This window comes from Maylandia zebra, linkage group LG11 (genome assembly GCF_041146795.1).
Source record: "Maylandia zebra isolate NMK-2024a linkage group LG11, Mzebra_GT3a, whole genome shotgun sequence".
Taxonomy (NCBI): Eukaryota; Metazoa; Chordata; class Actinopteri; order Cichliformes; family Cichlidae; genus Maylandia; species Maylandia zebra.
The window spans coordinates 33,821,389-33,844,955 of NC_135177.1; the positions used below are offsets into that span (position 1 = coordinate 33,821,389).

Here is a 23,567-nt window from a genome sequence, read left to right on the forward strand (position 1 = left end):
CAGTCTGGAAGCACTTTTAAACAACCAAACACACTAAAAGTGTCACATTCATCTTTAGGCAACAGTAAATGTTTCAAACCCTTTAGGGACGCTCTGTAAATACACACAAGCCTGAAACAGGGAAAGTGTGGGAACTTTTAAAGTCCATTATTCACTTTCCTTTTGGCTCTATCCTAACTGTTCCCCTGTGTTTACCACCTTGTCCCCAATTTTGATTCCCTGATATTTAATAGTGTACAGTTAGAGTGCCCCTGGTTTGAAATTAAGTAAATAAGGGCAGTGTAAGTTAATCAAAAAATCACATTAACCCAAAACAGGATGTTCAAAGACAATAACGGTAAACTGCAGAGTCTGATCATGGTAATAATGAAACACAGTTGCACCCCTCACTGATGATTGCTACAGTGGATTGAGGATTATTTTGTGATACTGCTGATTGTCTGTGAACAATAGTGAGTAATTTGTCAGAGACACCCTCATTTCTGTGACAGCTCAACTGGTACAATTCTTCTTGTATTATTATTGCAGGACTTTGATTGCCAAAGCGACAATAATAAGCGATTTCAACTCTATTTGAGACAAACATTTCATGAAAATACAAACAACACAAACTATATTTACAAAGGCAGGGCTGACCAGGGCAAAAAATACTGAATTTGTCAAAGTAAAAGCAAGCATGTGTTATTACACGTACTCTGCAATCAAAATGGATTTTGATGTAAGACCTGGGTCTGCAGTTTTCTTTTAATTTACTACCTAAACTTTAGATGGTTGTGTTTAAACCTTTCTTTTATCTTGCGGTCATCTGGTCATCTGTGCTTTATACTACTAAGTTAAAAACCCTGCTGTAATACAGAGAAACCTCCAATGAGCACATGACCCGCACATGACTCCCTATGAGCAAGCACTTGGCAACAGTGGCAAGGAAAAACTCCCTGTTAACAGGAAGAACCGTCTGGGAGAACCAGGCTGAGCGGTTGGGGGTAAGGGGGAGGGAGACGCAGCAAAAGACACACTGAACAAGAGAACCAGTAATTACCCCATCTAATACTGATGTTCTCTAGAATACACGCTCGTTACAGTGTAACACGTCATCAGGGCATTTGAGTCAAACATATTATTAACTTCATAATAGAATTAAAATCTAGTCATGACTAGAATAGTTGTTAAATCTTATGGAAAAATAGAGATTTTTGCCTTGAATGCTCAGCCTGCTCAGCATCTAAACAAATTTGACAGTCTGTAGGCTAAATATTTTAAAGCTATGCAAGTAGATACAGTTACAGTAATGTGACTGCTTTGAATATTGCTTCTGTTTGCCATACAGTGGGTAATAAGCGGTACTTTTCAGTATTACAATGATCTCCACCAAGATGGCAATTGTGAAGCACTTCTTGCATTAGGCTTCATGATAGTCCTGACATTTCTATGTCCGTAGTCTTGGTCTCCCCAATACTTACAGATTTGTCCTGCATACAGACAGGACAAATCTGTAAGACGTGTAAGTTAGAGCCAAAGGAAAATCCACTGCAGTTTTCATATTCTTATTCTTAACTTTTGGTGACTGAGTTTGCTTTTCCTCTAGGATAATGCAAATATTTGCATTTCAAATGAACAAAAACAGCATTTCTGATAAGATTTCTGTCAAATAAGGAAACACAGATTCATTCTCTTCGCTGTTGACAGCCCAGTCGTGCTTGCTGTTGTGCATTTGCAGTCACTCACTGCAGTTCTTTTCTCTTCCAGGAAAAACTTTAGATCATGACCTCACAGTTTACTTAAAGGGCATATCTTTTAACACACAATTCTAGGGTATAAACTTGTTTTTTCATTTCTCTGTTGTGGTTTTGGTGACTTTATAAAACTATACTAAAAGCACCAAACTCCCATTACAATAGTCTTTCATTAAAGCAGCACATCTGATTCTGCTCTGAGCCTGTTGCCTCTGGCTAAGCTTCAACAAATCGTGCTTCCCAGACATTGTCTTGGGTTTTAATCAATAGGAAATAATTCAAGTGAACTACGTTAGAAATCAGAAGTGTAATTCACTGCTCCAAAGTGCTTTACTCTGCTCCAGAATATTTGCTTCACCATTAGGTCAGTGTGAACCTGCTCATCATGTGTCTAGGTTCCTGGAGGGATCTCTATCATCAGAGCAGGATTTCTGTCAGGATGATGTCTGAACTCCTCCTCCGCTCTTTTGTTCAGCAGTTTTCTTCTCCCACTTTTCCTGTGTCTTCCCTGGAATTTTCCATTGCCTGTCTTACGTCAGCTATACTCAAGTTGCCCTCAGAGAGTTTACCTCCTCTTGAGAACAGCTGACCTTGCGGCTACTCTGCCCACCCACTAGGCATTCGTTGAGTCCCAGCAGAGACACAGTTTTTAGCCGGTCTTTTCCAGATTGTTGCTGCCAAGCTGCTGTAACGTTCCAGTCATTGCTGTCACCTGCACACAATTACTGCCCTTCCTGTTTTAGTCCTTTTCAAGTTGTTTGTCTGACTCCTGCTGCCAGCCCATGGCTGACGTGGGTGAAGATCAAAATGTCAGTAATCATTGTCAGTATAGACCAATAAGAGGTAAAACGTTTTAAAGATGACCAAAGATTTGAATTTTTTAAAAAAGACAACTGCCTGGTTCCACTTTGTGGCACCGCTGTTCGTCTTTTTCTTTTTTTTCTAATCACAATAAAAAAATGCATCAAGCTTCTTTTTCTACCTCTGCACACAAATACTTTTAAAGTAATGCTTCAGTTCAGCTGAACAGCTTCCACAGAAAGCGACAGTATAACATCACTGTGCCCACCTTCTGCAGCACAATTGTCGAGGTGTGTTAGTTAATCCTCCCACGCGGAGCCGGCACCTTTCCACTTTCCCCAGCCAAGTGGTGCCTATTCAGACTTTTTCATGAGAGAGGCAGATGTGTTTGTTCATTCCCCAAAGCTCTGTCAGCACACAGAGGGAGGCACACACACACCAAACAGACAAGCAACACGAAGCTGTGCAAGTTCTAAAGTGCAGTCGGTGTGCAGCTGAAGGGCATTTGCTCATATTTGTGGGGTTTGGGCACTGGTATTCTGTCTTCTGTCAAATGAACAAAGAATTGATCGTGCTAACAGTTATTATCTGTGCACAGCTCGATATCACTTATGCCTACACACTAAAGAATTGCAGTTCACAATAAAGCAGCTGCATTTCCAATATCCAGAGAGTAACACACACTGCTTTGTTTTTACAGTGCTTTTGGGGTTTAATGAGTTGAGCTGAAAGTGAAAGAGCAATTTGCTTTTTTCTGGTCTCTTTCACATGTGTATGGTACATGGAAAGTAGAGAAAGCAGCAGCAATGTTGGAAGCTGGAGCCTATCCCAGCTGTCGTAGGGCACGAGGCAGGATATACCCTGGACAGGTCGCAAATCTACTGTGAACATGTTTATTTCTGGTGTTAGCTCCTTTATTCTCAAGCGATCACCTCAGCAGGTAGTTCCACATTTGATTTGGCAGATTTTTTTTAACAGATGTTCTTCCTGAGGCAACACTAAAGGTATTTGTGTCTCTTCCCAGAATCAAACCTGGGACCCTTTGATTGTTAGGCAAATGTGTTAACCACTACACAGCCACTGTGTATTTTTGCTGTTAAGTTCTGCATGTTATGGTCATCTACAGAGATTGGCTTGAATTTGGAGCCAAGCTCAAGTGGCCATTCAACAACAGTATATTATCTGAGATTTGGTAGGCATAGGAAAGATCTCGCTCACCTTCTAGCAAGTTAAATTTAATGTGCTTTCAGGTGAGAACATGCTGTTAAAAATAGTATAAAAAAAGCCACAGGTGTCCTGTAACTGTTCCCTTGAGGGAGTTTGCCAAAAGCCATTACTGTAAGATTAGTAAAGAGTGGTGGCGTATGCCTAAAGTAAGCAAATAGACCATTAATTCAGTTTTAATGTTTGAGCCAGAAATCACCTGTTGAAGGGAAAGATGGATGTCTGGCTTTCTAGAAAGCCCCAGGCAGCCTGTTTTCTTTTCACAGTCAAGCGAGCGAGCGGAATGAAGCTGATTTACAGGTCGGCTTTAGCACCGTTTTAATTATCCTCTCTCTGTGTGTCTTTCTCCATCCTCCAGATGGACCCGGTGCAGAAAGCCGTCCTCCATCACACCCTCGGACTCCCTCCCACCGCCAAGAGGAAGCACGTCTCCTGCAGCGTTTGCCAACTGAGGTTCAACTCACAGGTGAGGAAGTTTTCTTCTGAAGAGGAAAGAAAGTTCAAAAGTCACAAGTACTCCTGCAAGAGATGAACACTGAAAAGAAAAAGAAAGACATGAGAAAAATGGCATCACATCACAACCTGCACAGGAGAAAGTTTAAAACTCTTCCTGCCCTGCTGTCAGCCATACTGTCTTAATGCTCTGTTGAAGTTGAAGGTATTCTATTGCACACGGTAACACATACTGTCACTGTGGCTAAAGGGTAAGATTAAAGGGTAACATAGAAGTTTTAAAGAGAAAAGGTGGAATTTTCTTCATTCACTGCGTGGGGACAGTCAAAGAGCGATTTAGCAGTGCATTAAATGTGTGTGCATGTCGTGCTCTGTTAGGGTTTGGTTTTAGCTGTGAACAAGACAAAAGGATGATATAAAAAATATCTTTGTGATGTAAATGAATGAAACAGGACAGAATGACAGGAACTCTGCATTCTAATAACCTTACGAGCCACTGCGTACTTATTATTAAATCATTATAGACTGCATATAAAAAGATGGCCTTGATCTTAGGGTCTGAAAAGTGAAGTCAGTGTGGGTGGGTGGGCCTACAACCTGCTTTCTTTTAAATGCTCTTCAGTGGGGAACCGCTGGGTTAGCAAGCTGCATAAACTGCATGGGTCCAATGCAGTACAAGAGGTCATCTCACCAATCCGAATCAGAATAGTTTATCAATACCTGAGGAAATTATGTGGTCACAGTTGCTCCATGACAGTAAGAACAGAAACTAATGGAACTATAATAAATAATAAAATATATTATAAAGATACAAAATTTTATAAAACATGTCTAATAGATACAAATAGCTCTAATTATGATTATCCCAGTATATTGCTCAATGTAAATATATATGGCTGACACTGAGATGCACCTCATATCATACTCTACTTTCTCATTTTCTCTGTAGTAGAAAATACAAGCTTTTTGTATGGTGGGTACTGCACAGCAGCCAATATTAATTGCATCAATAGGACGAACATGGTGGAAAGGTCCATGTCAGTGAGTCCAGTTAGTGTAGATGAGACTTACCAGGTGGCGACAACTGCCCATCACTGCCCTAACCAGGCTGTAAATATTTCAGTTGCATTTTAACATACAGCTCTATGGTGTCTTCTGAAGTCATCCCCGAGTGGCACCAAGAGGAACTGCTTTTTTTTCTGCTTCCATGTTTCTTCATTTTTCAGCCCTGGAGGTTTCATCTTGGTTTGCAGATGGAGCCCAGATTGTCTATGATAAACTGACTCTTAATTAATGCCTACCAGGATGAGTTTAGAGTTGCAAGTATTATTTTTTTCTACAACATGGCATTTATTTTGTAAATCATAGTCCAGTGTTACCAGATGGGTGCCTTTGATTTTTCTGAGCCGGGCTTTAATTCTGCAAAAAAACCCAGAAAAAAGCTCCATCTACACCACGTCGTTGCTTTACAAACAGCCTGCATCAGTGCATCATCTTTGGCTCTATGGAGAGCATGAATTTAAAGGGTTTATGGAATATTTCTAAATCTCATAGAATAGTGTGTGATTTTTGCCCTATATCAGCTGAAATAGGGTGTACCGCCCACAACAACAACAGTTAGATAAGAAAAAGAAAATGTAACCTATAATTTTTTATAAAGTATATTCATATTCAAAATCGACACACTCGAGTCAGAGCCACCTGACACTCTTCTGGATCATGTTTGACCTACAGTTCAGCAGCTAAAACTGCAGCTGACTTCCTGTGATTAAATCCTGATAATAATTCCTGTCAGGCTTGTCTCCTGTGTGGGGAAAACTTGCTGGAATCCACGGCACACCTGGTGGAGGAAATGTCCTCTTCACACCCCAGGAGAGTCTCCATTTATCCACTGAAAAACACAATTAAAAGCCTCACTACCTTGTTGTGAGAGAGGTGAGAAATAGTGAGGAAGAGAAGGAGAGAAAACAATTTGTGTACCAAACAAAAAAGAAAAAAGCATAGAGCTCACCTATGAAACAGAACATGTACAGATAAAACTGTCATGGATATTCGCAGTAGACATGCCTTAAATATCAGTGCTCTCATCAATAAAATGGGTGCAAACATCAGTCTCAACGCTTGATTTAAATATTCTCCTCCCTACATTTTCCACAAGATCATTGCAAAAATGATCTCTCACCTCAGACACACAACCTTGTCACTGTGGGTTTTTTGTAAATACCGACCATTTCTTTTTTACACCAAAACCCAGTTTGTACTGGGGTAACATGTTTGTAAGTCTGGCCCATAGACTGCACATGGATCTAAAAAGTGAATGCAACATTAAAGGGCAACACTTGATTATTGCCTCAAGAACATTTCCTAATGAGTTCATGATCGCTATCATAAGTTGAAACCTTATTTAACAGAGAATTGTGTTCATTTTATGGACAGATTTTGGTTATGAGACCAGGCTGGCGTTTCTTCATGCATTTCTCTTCCCATCATTCTCGCACGAGTCAATCTTGGTTTGAGAAGCGTGCCGCTCTTTTTAGCGTTTTCTGACAGTTTAATCTCCTTGCTCTTGAGTGCAACCACTGGCTTTCACCTTGTTGTAAACTCTCTGTGATTACACTGATGAAGACATCTTTTAATTGTAGACATCGACAATGATAACTCGACCTGCTTGAAAGTGTTCTAGAAAGGATTTTGTGATTATTCAGAGTTGTTGTTTTCTGCAGGCTTCTGATGTTGCTGAACTGGATTGTTGTGGCCGGGTTGCTGAGCAGGACGGTGCATTCCTTCTTTTTACAATGTACCAGATTGTTGATTTGGTTATTTTGAAAGTTTTTGCTGACTCTCTGATAGTTTATTTTGGTTTTTCAGCACAGTTATGGCGTCCTTCACTCACATCAACATATCTTTAGAACTCATAGAAATAAGCTTTTTACTTTTGAGCCTATGAAACAGTTAATTCAATACTTTTGATAAAACTCTTGTATTAAAGTTTAAAATCGGCACTTTAATCATATCTTGAGTATTTTGTGTGGTGGTGTACAGAGGGAAAATTACAAAAATTGCATTAATATCTAATTATGGATCTAACTATATACGGCTACAGTGGTGGTAATGGTTTCTAACTGTTTTCTATTTTTGGATCTTAATAACATCTTTATTATGGCCAGTCACAGTAAAGTTGTTTTAAAGTGAAATAAAAGAGCTTTAATGGACAGAGGATGAAGTAATGTACATGATTAAAAGTGATTCATGCAAAGTTTTTGTGGTCCAAAAAATATCAACACAAAATTAGAAACATGGATAGGAACAACCCTTTTTAAAACGGGTAATCATTAAATTTGTGTTTCCACATCATCTGGAGAGATTGGATACAAAACGTAAGTGTCTCGACACGTTGAGGAGTTTCAGAATGCCGTGTAGCTCTCTTTCGCTCTGCAAAGCTCATAACAGCTTCAGTATGATAGGATTTCTTGTCCTTATATTTGTCATCATCACACTGAGTTTCAGTAATATATATCATATGTTCCAAACCGAATGTATTTTTGCCTTCATTAGATTATATGTGCTCGCTCTAATCAGAATCAGAATCAGAATCAGAATACTTTATTGATCCCTGGGGGAAATTATTTTTTGTTACAGTGCTCCATTTTAAACCAACATTAAGACATATGCTGTAATGAAATGCATGGCAATGCTATTAGCTCGCTAAATTTAAATGACGGACAGGCAGATGGGTTTCATTTCTTCCTGCACCTGATTTCCATACCATTTTCAAAGTAATCAAAAAATTTAAAAGGAAAATCACGGCTCCTGCCGCACGCCGTTAAATCAGCTGTATCCCCAAATAGCAGTGTGGTGGCTCCATGATTAAATGAGTAATCAATTCTTTTCAAACACTGAATGGGTAGGTGATTACTCAGAATGAGATTATTATGTTTTACATGGGGAAATCTGCCTTAGTATATATTTACTATCCATCAGCTGCTAATTTAAAGCTTCATTAGAGAAATAGAGCCTGTGTTCAGCTGTCAGTGGACAGGTAGCACTGTGAGAGAGAGGGGGTTGAAAATGAACTCAGGAGCTGTTTTCTTCTATTTTATTCAAGGATACAACAGGGAATTGTTTTAATTTGCTCCAGTGATCGTTTATCATAAATGTGAGATGATGCAGGGAGAGAAGCTCGACCTGTCCTTCATACTCAATACTGAAACATTCTGAGGACGGAAGACAGTCGAGTTAAAAACCAGTTAATGGCCTGAGATCTTAAAAAGAAAAAAACCTTCTCAGCTTTAATGGATTTTAAGATCTTTCTGCTTTACTTTGCAGTCATGTTTATGAGTTAGGGTCATAAACATGCCTCAAGTCTGCAATTTGTTAAGTGCGAGTGATTCACCAGATAGTCTCATCTGCTCCATCACAAGAAGCACTTTATTTCCAGTTTACATCGACTGCATTTCAAATAAGTCCTTCATTTATTTACCTTGACTTTTGTTTTTGTGGATTTTATCCAGTTAACGTTTTAGCCCTTTTACAAGCTAATAGGTTTTCTTTCTCAATATTCTTTCTTGAAACACAAAGGAACAAATGTACACGTCACAGTAAGCGTGTCAGGAGAGGCTGAGACCAAAATGATCATGAGTGACATTAGTTAGTGTTTTGTGTGTGTCATACAGAGAGAGCAAGCAAGAAAGAATGTGAGCCAAACACACACAGAGAAGCTGCTGATTATTAATTCACATGATGATGGTGTTTACATAAGCAGAAAAAAATTCCACTGAAAATTGCTTTGCCAACCTGTGCAGGATTTTAGTGCCAAGTGCAAAGGGAGGGAACAAAGGGGTGGGAGGTTTAATCAAATAAGGTAATGAAGAGAGAATCGCTGGTATTTTAGTATTTGTTGTCCACTGCTGCTTAATGAAAACCGCTCTCCTTTACTTCATTAAATTCCTGCAGCCATCTGAAGAACACATGTTGATAAGTCTGCAGCCTCTGGCCTGAGAAGTGTCATGCCAAAGTGCAGTAACATTACACATGATGATCTTCCACGTTGTTTACCTTTTTCAGTGATGTGCAAATGATGATGTGCAGGCTGTTACAGAACAGCTACACGCACACGCACACCCCTGTTCTCACATCTATAAATCCTGCTATTTGCACTAAGGAGAAATAAACACTTTATGTATGTCACGACCTTGTTTTACTACACAGTGCACGAATGCTGTTGTGTGCACAGTACAATTTACTTTCTTGTTTTGATTAATTTGTTCCATTTAGGTTACCCAAATCTGTCTGACCACATGACAAATGTTATTTGTCAAGCTCTGAGGATGGCCTGTTTTAATAATTATTAGGTTCTTGTCTCGCTCATTGCCTGCCTGCCTTGCAATCAGGGCTGACTTTTTTGTGTTTGGGAGCTCAGATAAAAGCAGGAGTCACTGAGGAACAGACCTACATAGAAACCAGAGTAAATTCACTTATTGGGCCCCAACATCATATGAATTGATGATCTGAGAACTTTTATGTCTCAACGGTCAAATAAAAACATTGAGCAACATTTGAATAAGGGTGGGTGTTTTTTTTTTAAATGAGAGCTTCACGTATGTAATACGAAAGATACATCAAGCTTGCCTCCTTGAAGCCTTAAAAAAATGAGAGACAAGGAAATCAAGCAGTCCACCTGCTTGTAGGCAATTTTAAATCACCAGTTAACCACATGCATGTCTTTGGACTGTGGGAGGAAGCCAGAGTACCCACAGAGACACAGGGAGAACATGCAAACTCCACACAGACAGGCCCCAGGCAGGATTCAAACCCCGAACCCTGTTGCTGTGAACCGTGACTTTGTCAGTACTCTGCTGTGTTCTGTGCTGCTGTCCTCACCTCCAGCTTTCCACATGATGGAAACCACAATCTTCTTAAAGTGGTCCTGACTGAAGTAAAGGTTGTGAATGATTTATTTGACTGGACAAGGAATCCTTTCTTTAACCTGGTGAAGGCCTTGGTGAGGGGAAAAAACATTTTTGGACATTCATTCACGCATCCACTGATTTATTTTCTTAACAGTGTATCTATCTCAGGGTTCTGGGGGGTTGTTGTCTGGACAGGTTGCCAATATATAACCTAGGAAACAAGCACAAAGACATAACCTGCAAGAAAGGTGTGTGCTGATGTGTGTTCATGTATATCCATATTCCATAAAATCAGTACATGGAAAAAAAAAGGCTAGGAAATGCTGATGAGCCCATTGTTTCCTAGTGTTTATGTCCTAAAGCATAATTAAATAGTCACGCTGTGGAGGTCACTCTTATTTTCCACTTCTGGAGCTATTTTCTCTCCGTTTTTCACAGACAACACAGTGATTCTGTGTTGCCTACTTTTAAGTAAACAGAAGATTGTTTTTCGACCCTGATCTCGTATACAGAATACAGCTTTCACAATTCTAAAGAACAAACCTGATGTTTTATCGTGTTATTACTTCACTACTTTTCCCAGGTTTATGAGGCATACTGAAAATGATTTTTAACTGATAATGTGTCAGTTGGATGCAGAAAATTAAGCATCACCACTGGACTCTATCCAAAAATATGCTGTTCCCAAATCAAGTGCATTTTCATTCTTTAAATCTGTGAGTGGCACTGATTGGGATTTTTTACTCAGCACTGGCTGTTCCAATTCCCCAATAAGTCTATTTGGGTTTGTGCTTTTGGTATTTTATAACAGAGGGTTAAGAAGGATGCTCTCTCTGTTGTTCTGTCTGCACTGCGTGTTGTATGGTCAGCCTATGTCGCCCATCATCTGTCACTTTCAGAAAACAACACTCCAACATTCACACCCACTCCATGCCATGAATGTCCAGCTGTGATGATGAGTCAGGCTTTGTATTTGTGTTTTGATCTTAGCGTTTTTCTTTGTAACCCGAAGCAACACTATAAATGCATTCATTAAGAGGCTGTCTGAAAATGTGTGATATCCCAGGGTTTAAAAAATTATGGCATCTTCTTTTTCTTTCTGAGTATGAAGGACAAGGCTTTTCAGTCCACCCTGTGTAGCTACTGTTTTCTTCAAAATTCATACTGACAAACCCTGGCGTTGATGTTATTATTATGACAAGTTAACATGTCGGTCTCATGTTGGAATAAACACTGTGGTCTCTTTAGGTGCAACACAACAGTAATAATATTTCCATAAGCAGTTCGGCAGGAGATGAGATTGAATTGCCCTCTCTCAGATTGATGTAAAGCTGCAGCTGTGCTAGCTCTAATAAATGCAGACAAAGACAACTCTACAGTTTGGACTGTTTTTTATTTGACATTGTATCATGCACGTGCACAACAAAAATAATATTGGTGAAAAGATGTGAGTGAACTGGTAGATTTTTTTTTTTTTTTAAATATCACGTCAGTGAATAAAAATAATATTCCCATCATAGCAGAAGAAGACAAAAACAGGAAATCTGGAACACCTACTTATTGCTTTTACTTTTTTTTTTTTTTTTGCAAGTTATTGCAAATCCACCAAAACCCTTTGCACAGCTTATGAATTAAAACTCAGCTTAATGTTCCTTGTGCTCATGATGACAATTAATTAAGGCTTTAATGGCAAAACAAGTTTTAAAAAACTATCAGTAACGCAGCCTCTGAGCTATCAGTGACATTTTAATTCACTGCTCTGGCAACATGAATTGTCACCACTTTAATAGTGTTTTCATCATTATTGTGTTATTAGTTGTATCGGCATTATTTTGTGGAAAAGAGAAATAATTTCCTCTCCGGAGACCTTGCTTAATAATCTCAAGCCTGTTCTTTTTTCCCCCTTCCATATTTTTCTGTAATTTGAATAACAAGCAGCGATAATGCCTGAAAAAAATACTATTACGTGGCTTCAGGAAAAAGGAAAGCAATTATAATTTACCAAAATGAAGACCCAAATGCAGACTACTTAACAAAAAGTGAGCTTTAATACAAAGCCTACTGAACTTATAGAAAGTCAGAGAGAACAAACTCCAGAAGGCTGATAAAAAAACAAATGAAATATAATTGGAAATAGTGAGGTGGAAAACAGAATGGCGACTAAAAGCGGAGCACAGAATCTTGAATTCTTTTAGCTAATTATATACACTTAATATTTGTCATTTAAACCCAGATTAGTTTGCTTTATCATATTTATTTTGGTTTCTGACTAGTTGTTACCTGACTCAGATATTTTTGCAACATTGTATTATTTACTGACATACATCATTCTACTTCTTAAAGCTACGTGTTATATTTTTGTTGTGTTTATTTTTTTAAATGCTGTAACAAAAGAATTTCCCAAGTCAGTGATAAGTATATCTTACTTTATTTGAAGACTTTCAGTCTAGATTTAAAGCTCATCATAGAACAAAAACAACACTAATAATGAAATAATGATCTTCTTGTGGTCACTGACAGTGGGCTCATCTCTCTGCTTTTCCTCATAGACCTTAATGCAGCATTCGATAGTGCTATTCACAACATTTTCCTACAGAGACTAAATGACGCAGTATTAAAGGAAACACGTTGCACTATTTTGAGTCATATCCATCTGACTAGTTCAAGGGACTCCCCCTTGAATACAGATGTTATTCTTGGAGTTCCACACGGTTCCGTGTTGGGACCAATATTTTTTTTTCCTTCTCTTAGGGATGCATGAAAAAAGACAGTTTTTACATTTCCATTGCTTTGCACATGATACCCAGTTCTATTTATCAGTGACGCCAGATGACAGAGATCAGTTAGTTAAACTACTATCAGGCATGTATTAAAGAGAGAAGGATAAGCAGTACTTCAGTGCTTATACTATTTTGTCCTAAAACCCTCAGAAAGGTGTCCAACCACATGCTTACTCCGGATGGCATTACTTTGGCATTGCACAGCAACACTATGAGGAATCTTAAAGTTATTTTTGACCAGCATATTCTTTTCGGTGGTTACATTAAACAAATAAAGATGCATTCTTTCATCTGTAAAACATTCCTAAATTTAGAAACATTCTTCTTCAGAATGATGTTGAAAAACAATTTCATGTATTTGTTACTTCTTTGGTAGATTATTATAATTCCTTCTTATCTGGCTGTTTTAAACAATCTCTGAAAACACTGCAGCAAAAGTACTAGAACTAGGGGGGCTTAGTTAGTACCAGAGGTCTTTAATATTGAAACCAGAATTTAATTTAAAATCCTTCTTCTCACATACAAAATCCTGACTCATCAGACCCATCATATCTGCAAGAACTGAGAGAGTATGATATTATCCCAATAGAGCATTTTATTCTTATCCCATCTGGCCTAAGGTAAAAATTAATTTCATGATAATTCTAAAGGCCAGTAATACAACAGCAGACAGAGAAGGCAATGAAGAAACCGCCTTGATAAGAAGGAGATTTTGTTACAGCAGCATAATGTTCACAGTTCAGCTGCTGATTTAACAGTCTGCCAGTGAAAATTTAAAACCTGTCAACAAGTTATGGCATTAAATAGAAAGCGCACCTTTAATTAATATTTAAGGATTAGATTTGTGCCACTCATCAGTTATGCTGATTGTTTTTGTAAGCAAAGTGCTAAAGGAGGTAAGAAAGAAACCATTAAAGCACCTTTTCCTAGTACTTCGCTCATTTAAGCAGTTCTTTTTAAGACTGTCATTCAGTTTAGGTCACATCACTCAGTTAAAAACCTTCCACAACAAATTCGACTTGACTGCACCCACTGACAGAAACAGGCAGAGAAAAAGAACATCAGAAACACAAAGCAAGACCCACCTGTGGAACAGGTGAACACCTGTTTTCATCAAACAATAGCTGACTTACTTTGGCTTCAAGTGGTTTTATACAATGCGTCATAAAATACTTCAACTTTACGTTTCAGTACTTTATCAATACTTTCAGTCGATTCCTTATTCACAAAGTTCGCCACAGCGAACCCATTTGAGATTTTTCCCCCAAAGTCCTTTCTGACACAACACGAAAGGGATGTGTGTCTCCTCCCTGGGGTTGTGTTAATCCCTATCAGGAGTAAAGAATCTCTCAAACCAAAAAAAGCAAAACAAAAAAACAACCCCAGAACCCCCACCATAAACCTTGAGTTATTTATTGGTGCCGTGACTCTGATTTTTGGCTCCTGGGCTGGTGTGGAGTGATTCAAGAGAATCATTGCCTGCTGGCTCTGTTCTTCCTGGACCTGCTCTTAGTGTTCTTCATGGTGTTGGCTGCAGCACCATTGGGAGTGAAATCAAGAACTGCAGCTGCCCAGGATTTGGTGAGGAAACACATGAAGCAGCTTCTTCCGCTTAGCAAACAAATGAAGAAGCTTCAGGAGTTGTTCTAAGAGTTGGGAAGAAAAAAGGGATTTGTTTTGGATTGCTTGTTGGACATCTTGATTGGGACAACTCAACTCTTTATTAAGGCACGCTCAGCATCCGCACAGTTTTGGACAGTTTCTTCACGTATGTCATATATAATGACTGGAAAGAGACTCCCTCATATATATATTAATAATCCTGGGTGTCATTGTTTTTCATTGATCTTGCTTTGCCTGATTAAGACCAGTAATAACAGCCACATTTTGTTCATCATGAGGGCCGAGGTTGACATGAGTTGGTGTCTAAGGAAAAAGTCATTATTTTAGTCTTAAAAAACGGCTTCATAGTTACAAGCTACAATAGTGAAACACAATTTACTGATGTATTAGAATAATTTATTAACATAAACCTATTTTTTATTACAAAAATAAAAGTTTAACTTCAGTAGTTAAAGTTACTGATGACCTGTACATGTAGTACAGTAAATAATACATAAGAATGTCATACAGATATTTTACTTTGGATTAAACATTTATTCACAAATCAGTTTAATCTTTAAAAATTTATGACCCTACCCTACAGCAACAGGAACCATCGAGTTGGATTTAACTTTATTGAGGGAAATCTAATAATAACTCAACAGCAACCAGGTGTTGGCTGCAGGCTGGTACCAGATGAAAATGTGTTTTAAGAATGTGTTTATTTTCATTTGGTTTTGACGTAAGTCGCAACACATTTGAGTCACACTATGAATCAGACTTGGGAGCGGCTTCTTGCTGTGAGACATGCCCTTGCTCCCCATCAGACTGAGGCCCGCACACTGGCTGTTATGGGTTAAAACAACGACTGGTGCTTCTTTGTTGTGACTTGGAGTCATTTACTGGGGTCTTAACTCATCCACAGGAATGTGAATGGGTGGGTTTCTGGTTGCATGCACTGTGTAAGAGACTCAGCTCTTTTCAAAATAAGAACTTAAAATCCCCTAAAACAACATCACTACAAACTTTCTGAGTTCCATAGCGTGCACCGTCATGATACTACTGGCTAGAAAGGTTCGTATACACACTGTGCAAATCATAAAGATTTATGGCAGGCTAAAAATGGTGTATAAACTTAATACTACACATAAAAGTGGTAGATGGTTCCATCTCCATTAAAAAAGAAATCTACATATGAAAAAAATACAATGAATAGATTTACTCTCCATTGCATCAGTTTTGGGCTTTGGAGATAATTTTATTTGAATATTACATTAATCATTAATGTTGGATTGTGAACTTTCCCCTGAATTTAAAGTTTCATCTGCTCTGAATAACCAAAAACAGCTTTTCTGTTTATGGAAGAAATGGGTCAGTCTTATTTAAATGATATTAAATTAATTGAATTGTGAAGTCAAAACCAACTAATCTTCTTCAGCGAGACAGTGGCCAGTATAAGGATTCTGGTTATTTTCCTTTGAATTTCCCAACTTCTGTACAAATGTTTAATTGAATCAGCTGAACTTTTTAAATGTCCCATACATGACTGAAAAACTGCAGTAGCTGAAATAACAGTTACTTCACAAGATTTATTTAAAATTGCTTTAAATGCATAGACATACAGATAATCAAAGTAGAATTAATATAACACAAAAAGGGAATGAAAAGAACATTTATAGTATCTTTGAGATGTAGGTTATGTTTTTGTCTGTTTTCCTCACAAAGGGGAATTTTAAAACTGTTCTAAAGTTTCTAAAATATTATCAACTGGTTTCTTATTTAGGCTACAAATCTAGTAGCCGCAGAGAGCATTAACATTTATCTTAAATCACATTTCTGGTCACCTGGACCGACATTTTAGACTGCACTAACAAATAAAGGAGATAATTGGGCCTTTAGAGTTTAGACGCACCATTTAAAGTTAAATGGGAATTTTACAGTGGAGTAAAAATGAAACTGGAAATGAAACTAATTTGAGGTCTGAGAATAAACCAAAACTAAATAAAATTAAGATCTTTTATACAAATACAATGCGATGGCTTTTCAGTTAGCTATTGAATTAGCTATTCAAGCTGCCCTTAATAGGGTCAACAAGGGATTTAATAAGAAGAGTACTTTCTAAATATACATATTTAGAAAAGAAAAACGTGTGTAATGTGTAAACACTGGTTAAAGTAGTTGTACTGTGATGTGTCTTTGTGTTTTGACCCTTTACTGCTGTGGTTTTTCCATGAATATGGTTGCACACCTTTCACAGAAAAGTTCTCGTCATAACTTTTCCCATCGTGACTCTGAACCTTATTCAGGCTCTATGTAGACAAAACAATCAGGCAACATGCCAGCCTAATGTCACGGCAAAACAAAGCTTAGAGTTTCCATTTTATTTTGCCAGCACTTTTATTGAGGTTTACTTATGATGCACAAGGGGGCTGAATTGTTCACGGCTGTTGATGGATACACTGGAATTTAAACTGTGACCTTTCGGTTTCCAGCAGCCTCTCTAAATCCTAAAGAAACCCTGCAACGCTGGTTTGTTTGATGTGTTTTCACCCCTCGCAGAGCACCTGAAAGGGAAACAAATGATTTCCATTCTAGTTTTAATCATGCATGTGCCAGACTCGGAGTTCAGGCAATTCTTCCACTTCATTGCTTTAATGAAAGATGAATTATTTCTGTGGTTGCATTAAACACCCATCCATATCAGCTGTGTCTCATGACAAACGGTAACTTATGTCTTTGATACCTGGAGGGTGATGAATGCGGGCTAAAATGAATGGTTTCTTGCCAGAACAAGATGCACACGCTCTTTGAAAAAGTGAGGCTTCATCCAAAAGTGGTTCCTAGGATGAAGGGGGAATGTTCGAAGCACTCCAGCAATTTCCTTTGCCAACAAAATTACTGAACTATGAGTTCTTGGCAACTTTATGCACCTAGTGTAATGACACCTCTTTACTTGTCTCATCCTATTAACTTGTCACATACTCTAGTGCGCTTTCTCATGTTATTCGCCAAAGTTCACAGTCTGCACACTATATTGCGGACCATTTTAGGTAATATACTGAATGCCCAAAAGGCATGTTACAAGAACTTTGTTATGTGATCCCGAGTTCTTGTTTTCCTTTCATTTAAAAATAATCCAAACCGCTGCACACTAATTACTGAAAAGGACAGAAAGAAACAATATGCTAATCCAGAGATACTACCTGGAAAGGGCTTTCTATCCCAGCAGTCTTTGGTAAATATCCCCACTGCGGTGCATAAATAAAACTGCTTACCGGTGTCTTCTGGGGATGCATGCTTGGCGTATTTATTTATTCCAATTGGATCCGTCCTAAAACCTTCATTCCTGCCACAGGCAAAGTGCGCAGAGGTAAACAAGGGCAGCTCAAAGTCTTTGCATATGTCCCCCTTCTGTGCGACTTGATGAATCTGTTGTGAAGGTGAATCTTGGTGGCGTTACGTGCTCAGACTTTAAAACAAATGGCCACTGCATAAATTAAACTTCATGGGTCACAAAAATTTCTTAATCACTGACATCAAGTTATTATTGTTGTAAAATATATAGTGTAGATATGTAGATGCATGGATTTAGATATAAATAGCTGATCTAAACGCCCAGGTTTCCTCCCCATTGTGACTCTAGTGAAAATGGATGTCCCGAGGACGATCATATCAGGCACACAGGTGTGGGTGAGCACAGAAGCCCCACCCACCTGCTGTTCAAACCTTCTGTTTGTAAGTCCAGCAAATCAAATGAAAGATGGCTCCAAGGGAGAGAAGAGGAACTAAAACATCTTGTTTCAGTCCTGTCTTCCTCCCCTCACCCCCAGCCGCTCATGGCAGATGGCTGCCCTTCCCTGAGCTTGTTTCTTCCTGCTAATCTGACGTTTTTCTTTCCCCCTGTCACCAAGTGTTTGCTCACAGGGGCTTGTTTGATTGGTGGGGATTTCTCTGTATTGTTGTAAGGTCTTTACATTGCTATATAAAGCACTTTGAGGTGACCACTGTTGGGATTTAGTGCTTTATAAACAAATTGAACTGAAATGAAATTGAATTCAGAGAGAGGGTGAATTAAAGGGCTGCAGCAAGGCTCCGTTTAGGATAAATAAAAACATTTTGATCTGTGACTCATGCAAAGTTGTTCTAGTAGATTCCACAAATACAAATCTGGAGCTGGAAATAATCATAACAGGTCCCATTTGGAGAAAGTAGCCTCATATTTAGACTTAATGATCATTTCATGCAAACTTTTATGGCTATAGCTGAAGTAGCCAGAAAAATTCAACTTTAGCAGCTATCCAGGAGGTGCAACAGCAACTATATTGTTGATATAATGAGCTGATTTAGCAAAATTCCTCTTATAGGTAAAACATTTGACATCCAGGCCTTATAAACTAGTCATTGGCTGTGGAACAACAAATTAATATTTGATCCAAAAATGCTCCCTTTACTAGTACATGTGGAGGAAAGGTAGTAGCTATTCAGTCAGTCATAAACCACATAAATAACTTTGAACGCCAGTGGTACCTCGGTGTATTAAACATTTAGCTTTAATACTTATTTTCTAAAATTGGCTGCAAGGGATATTGAGCCTGCTAATTATGTTTAGTCTGTGTTCTTTTAGTTTTCATATTTTAATAATTCATCCAGACTTTGTAGCCACTTTCCCACAGCCTGTTATTTGTTCTTCTCACAGAGCCAGGCCCTGGCCCACTACAAGGGCACCAAACATGCCAAGAAGCTAAAAGCCCTGGACGCCCCGAAGAGTAAGCTCAAAGGCTCAGTGGTCACCAAGGAAACCGCCAACCAGGAGATGGCCAAGGGCATCAACACCTCACAGGTCCCCAACAACACTGAGAGGAAAGGTTTGTATTTTCCTGCCTATTCCTAACGCAAGACCTTTGTTGCTGTTCTTTATGTAGATGGAGCCCTTCTGTTGGGAATCATCATTAAACCTCCAAGCCTTCCTATTTGGCATTTTTGATTTGCTGCACTCAACTTGTAATCACTTTAGGACCTGGATAGACTCACTGTTGATTATATCAGCCCTGTGTTGCCTGGGTTGGCAATGGGAGGGATGAGGTAGGGCCTAAGTGTGCTTTTTGTGTTATCTAGTGCTGACAGGCAACAACACTTTGTGACAAAACATGTAATGCCCGCTCATTTGCATGAGATGATTCCATTGGTGCAACGTGCTGGGCAACTGGAAATCATTACATGGTAATCTGGCAAAAAAAAAGAAAACATCAAGCTCAGGCACTTTGTTACGTGCACACCAGTATTCCTGCTGTTTACCTTGCAATATATTAACCAAAGCTGAAATGACTTGCACCATAACTTTCCACTGCTGTAATATCCTCTCTGATACATTACAAACAGATGTGAGATGTTTGGGCACTTCTAATGGATGAATCTAGACTGTAATTTCTGGATTACACTTCACTTCCTGGTACAAAGCACCCTGTTGCTTTTTTTGCATCTGCCCTTATTCCATTTTTAATTTTAATTTTCTGGTTCACATTATTGTGTGCTGACTCTGTGTATCTTAATATTCATCATGTTGCAGCCAGGTGGCTTTCTAAATCCAGTCATCTTGGCCAGGTGTTTAGAGTCTGGGTCTCTGTGGTATTCGTCTGCTTAAAACATGTTTAAAGGTAAACACAAACTAACTGCAACTTTCAGCGCCTGACAGGAACCAGATGTACAATATATTAAATGGTTTTATCTTCTGTGTCCCATATTGGCCCTGTGGAGGATAACGTATTTGGCACCTGAAAGCACTGCCGAGGAGCCCTGCCCTCTCTGTCTTCTGAAGCGTAATATTCCTTAAGCTGCCTATTATTATGTCATAAAATTGGCCCAATGAAAGTCTTCCCCTTCAACTGTAACACTAGAAGTTTTTTAGAGTAATTAGAAACACATTGAGCTATTCTGCTCTGGGATTAATTTCAACCTTAAACCATGTCTTCTTCCAACGTTCCAAAGTATTTAAATTAGGAGCACATTTCTGGAGTGCATTTTGCATTGTGACCTATACATATGTAGAACCTTATACAGCCCTGACGCCTGAAGTTTAAAGCACCCATGTGACATGTTTTGTGGTTTTCCCAAACAGAGTTAGCCTCATCACTGCCTCACACATCTGCATTCTAACTTGCAGTTACTTTGAGATACCCTCAAAAAAGAAGCTTCCTCACTGCCCATCATTTTTAGTTACTTGACAGAGTCTGTGGGTTCTCATGGTATTCTAAGGAGCTTGGAGGGACAGTGACTGAACTTCTATTTATACCAGGTTTTTATGCCTGGGATTCTCCACCATTTGGTTGTAGAACTGAAGCTTCTCAGATGAGAGATGAAGAGTCCAGTTCAGCTTTTTTCCAAGAGCCTTAGATGATTTGACAGAGCGATTTCCTCAACTTTACGTCTCAGCCACAACCCAACACTAATTTGAATCCCTTTCCCACACGTCAGAGGTGAGTTAAAGTTGTAATTTTTAGGGCCAACCACAAATTGTGGAACCTTTTAGCTTTTTTGTTATTATTCGTTGATGTTACATGTTAAAAACAAGAAGAAGAACATTTGATTTAAATTTTGCTTCTCAACCAGGTCACATGAAATTTAAGTTGATACTTTTTTAAACAACATAAACACAAAGAAATACAGATTTGAAGGCCACAATAAGTAATTTCAGAAATAGTATTGAATGAAATCTCTGTAAAATCTATAATGTAAGGATGAATGCAGGATTCTCTTCTTTATCTGGGTCTGATTTGAGTTCAAACTGGAATAAACTCAAGGATTTTGTCAGCCACGTGCTCTACAACCACATTTGTAGACCTTGTAGAAGCTAACTAACACCTAATTTTGTTGGTGCACTCATGGAGAGCAGAGGGAGATCAAAAGGGCACAACAGCTAAAACTGAGCATTTCAGGAAAAGATTACAAATTTAAAAAAAAAAAAAAAAAAAAAAGAGATGCAGCAATGTTTTTCCTCACATTGAAACATGCACATATTATAGTAGACTCACAAAAAATGAACCTGTTATTAAGCCACATACGGGCATTTTAAAGAATACTTGAGGTGAAACGTTATATAGCAATGTTTGAAAACTGTGTCAATTCTCAGGAGGAATATCCTGTGAATCTGTTTAGGGTTTGGCCCCATGATAGTCTGCGTAAGCTCCAACCCCCTCGTGGCTTTTGAATTGGATAGGTGGTTAAGAAAATGGATGAGTGGAATATCCAGGGTCCTCAAATAAGCCGGATAACAATTTTCTTCTGTATCCCCTAAAACAGTATCATAAAAGAGCATTAACAAACAGGCAGTTTAATCTTATATATTTCACATGGTGCACATCATGTGTTAGTCTTTAAGTTATATTAAGAGCTTCACACCTGGCTGCAGTCTGTCTCGTACCCCGCAGAGTTACTTAGCTACTATACAAATGTCAAACCATTAACAGAAGCAATTTGCACTCGAGCTTCCCTGAAGCCAACCCACACTGCAGTCTATCGACATTTACCGTAAGAGAGGGGATGTGATGTGATGTAATGCTAAGTCAAGCTATGACTTTGGAGGTCACACATCTGAAGGGACAGTAGTTATTAAATCTTAAATGCATTTCAGAAATTATGGCTAAATTTATAATACTTATATTATGCGCTAAGTAACTTTACTTTGAGCTAAAAATCTAAGTTTCTCGTGTATTTATGTCACAAAAGAGTCGACGCACTCTGACCAACATAGGAAACATGTTATATCTAATATTCCTAAATATTTAATGCACTGAATGTGTTTTTCCCCCCGGCTGCTGCTGAGAATTACATTTTAATTAAATAGTTATTCACTGTTTACTCTTTTCATGTGAACTGTGGGAAGTTCATATTTAGTGGGAGCTTTGAGCATTCAGGACTCAGCAATTAAGCAACTGGATTTGTAAGAAATCAGGTTTTACAGAAGAGTTTTTGTGATTAATAATAATAATGGATTGGAAGTGCTTTACAATACCACTATTCATTCGCTCTCATATTCACACACTGGTGGAGGCAGCTACAGTTGTAGCCACAGCTGCCCTGGGGCAGATTGACAGAAGCGAGGCTGCCATATCGCGCCATCGGCCCCTCTGGCCAACACCAGTAGGCGGTAGGTGAAGTGTCTTGCCCAAGGACACAACGACCAGGACAGAGAGCCCGGGGATCGATCCAGTTACTGATGCGCTTCCCAACCCCCTGAGCCACGGTCAGGGGGTTACCCTGAAGTTACTTAAGAATACACAATAGCAGATATATATGTTTGAAAATAACGTTTACAAAGTTAAGTTGTGAAGCATCTCCCGTCATCTTTTGCTTCCATCGAATTTTTAAATGTCATCTTGAACGAATCCCACATTAGATAATGAATTCGTCAACATGTAATTTTGACAAACATTTCGACTTAATTGCTTGTCATTTTTGTCTCCACTTTTATTTCATAACACAATTTTTCCTCTTGAGCATTTCTGTCAGTCATTCAGGACAAACATGGCAGCGGCGGTTATGCGAGTTATCTGAGTAAAGCAGCAGACAGAAGCACTAAAGCCCCGTTGATGAAATGTCACAATGAAACGTGTCTTCTGAAATGTAATGGTCACTGAGGAAGAATTAAACTGTAAAATAAACAATCTGGAATTTTAAAATAGACACAGCTGGAATCAACATGAAACAATGGACTGAAATAAAACGAGGTTGTCTTTAAACACTGATTAGTTATGTTGTTCTTTTAATTCGACAATAAGATTTAATAGACTGTATCAGTAGACAACTTGTGATTATGGAGCCGTCTTTGGCTCGTGTGATTGTGGAAAAGTTATTATTTATTTATTTTTTGTATTATACACTAGCATCCAAAAGTTTAGACATGCTAGACTGCTGTGCAGTGAGTCCAATCTCTTGACTTTATTTATCATCTCTGTACATGACGCCTCATGTTTATCCAGCTGTAAAAACGTGTAACCTAAATTTTACCAATTGTTTTCATATTTTGTCAATTAAAATGTCCATAGCTACCCACGTTCTATTAGTTTTGA

At 38.5% G+C, this 23,567-nt stretch overlaps 1 protein-coding gene across 1 annotated transcript in view; it reads left to right on the forward strand.

Moving 5' to 3' along the window:
- Positions 1–23,567, forward strand: part of znf385d (zinc finger protein 385D) — a 107,626-nt gene that overhangs the window by 49,423 nt on the left and 34,636 nt on the right. The window contains exons 3-4 of the mRNA XM_004568524.4: positions 4,117–4,224; positions 19,199–19,367. Of these exons, the coding sequence (XP_004568581.1) occupies positions 4,117–4,224; positions 19,199–19,367 (277 nt within the window). The remainder of the gene's footprint in view (positions 1–4,116; positions 4,225–19,198; positions 19,368–23,567) is intronic.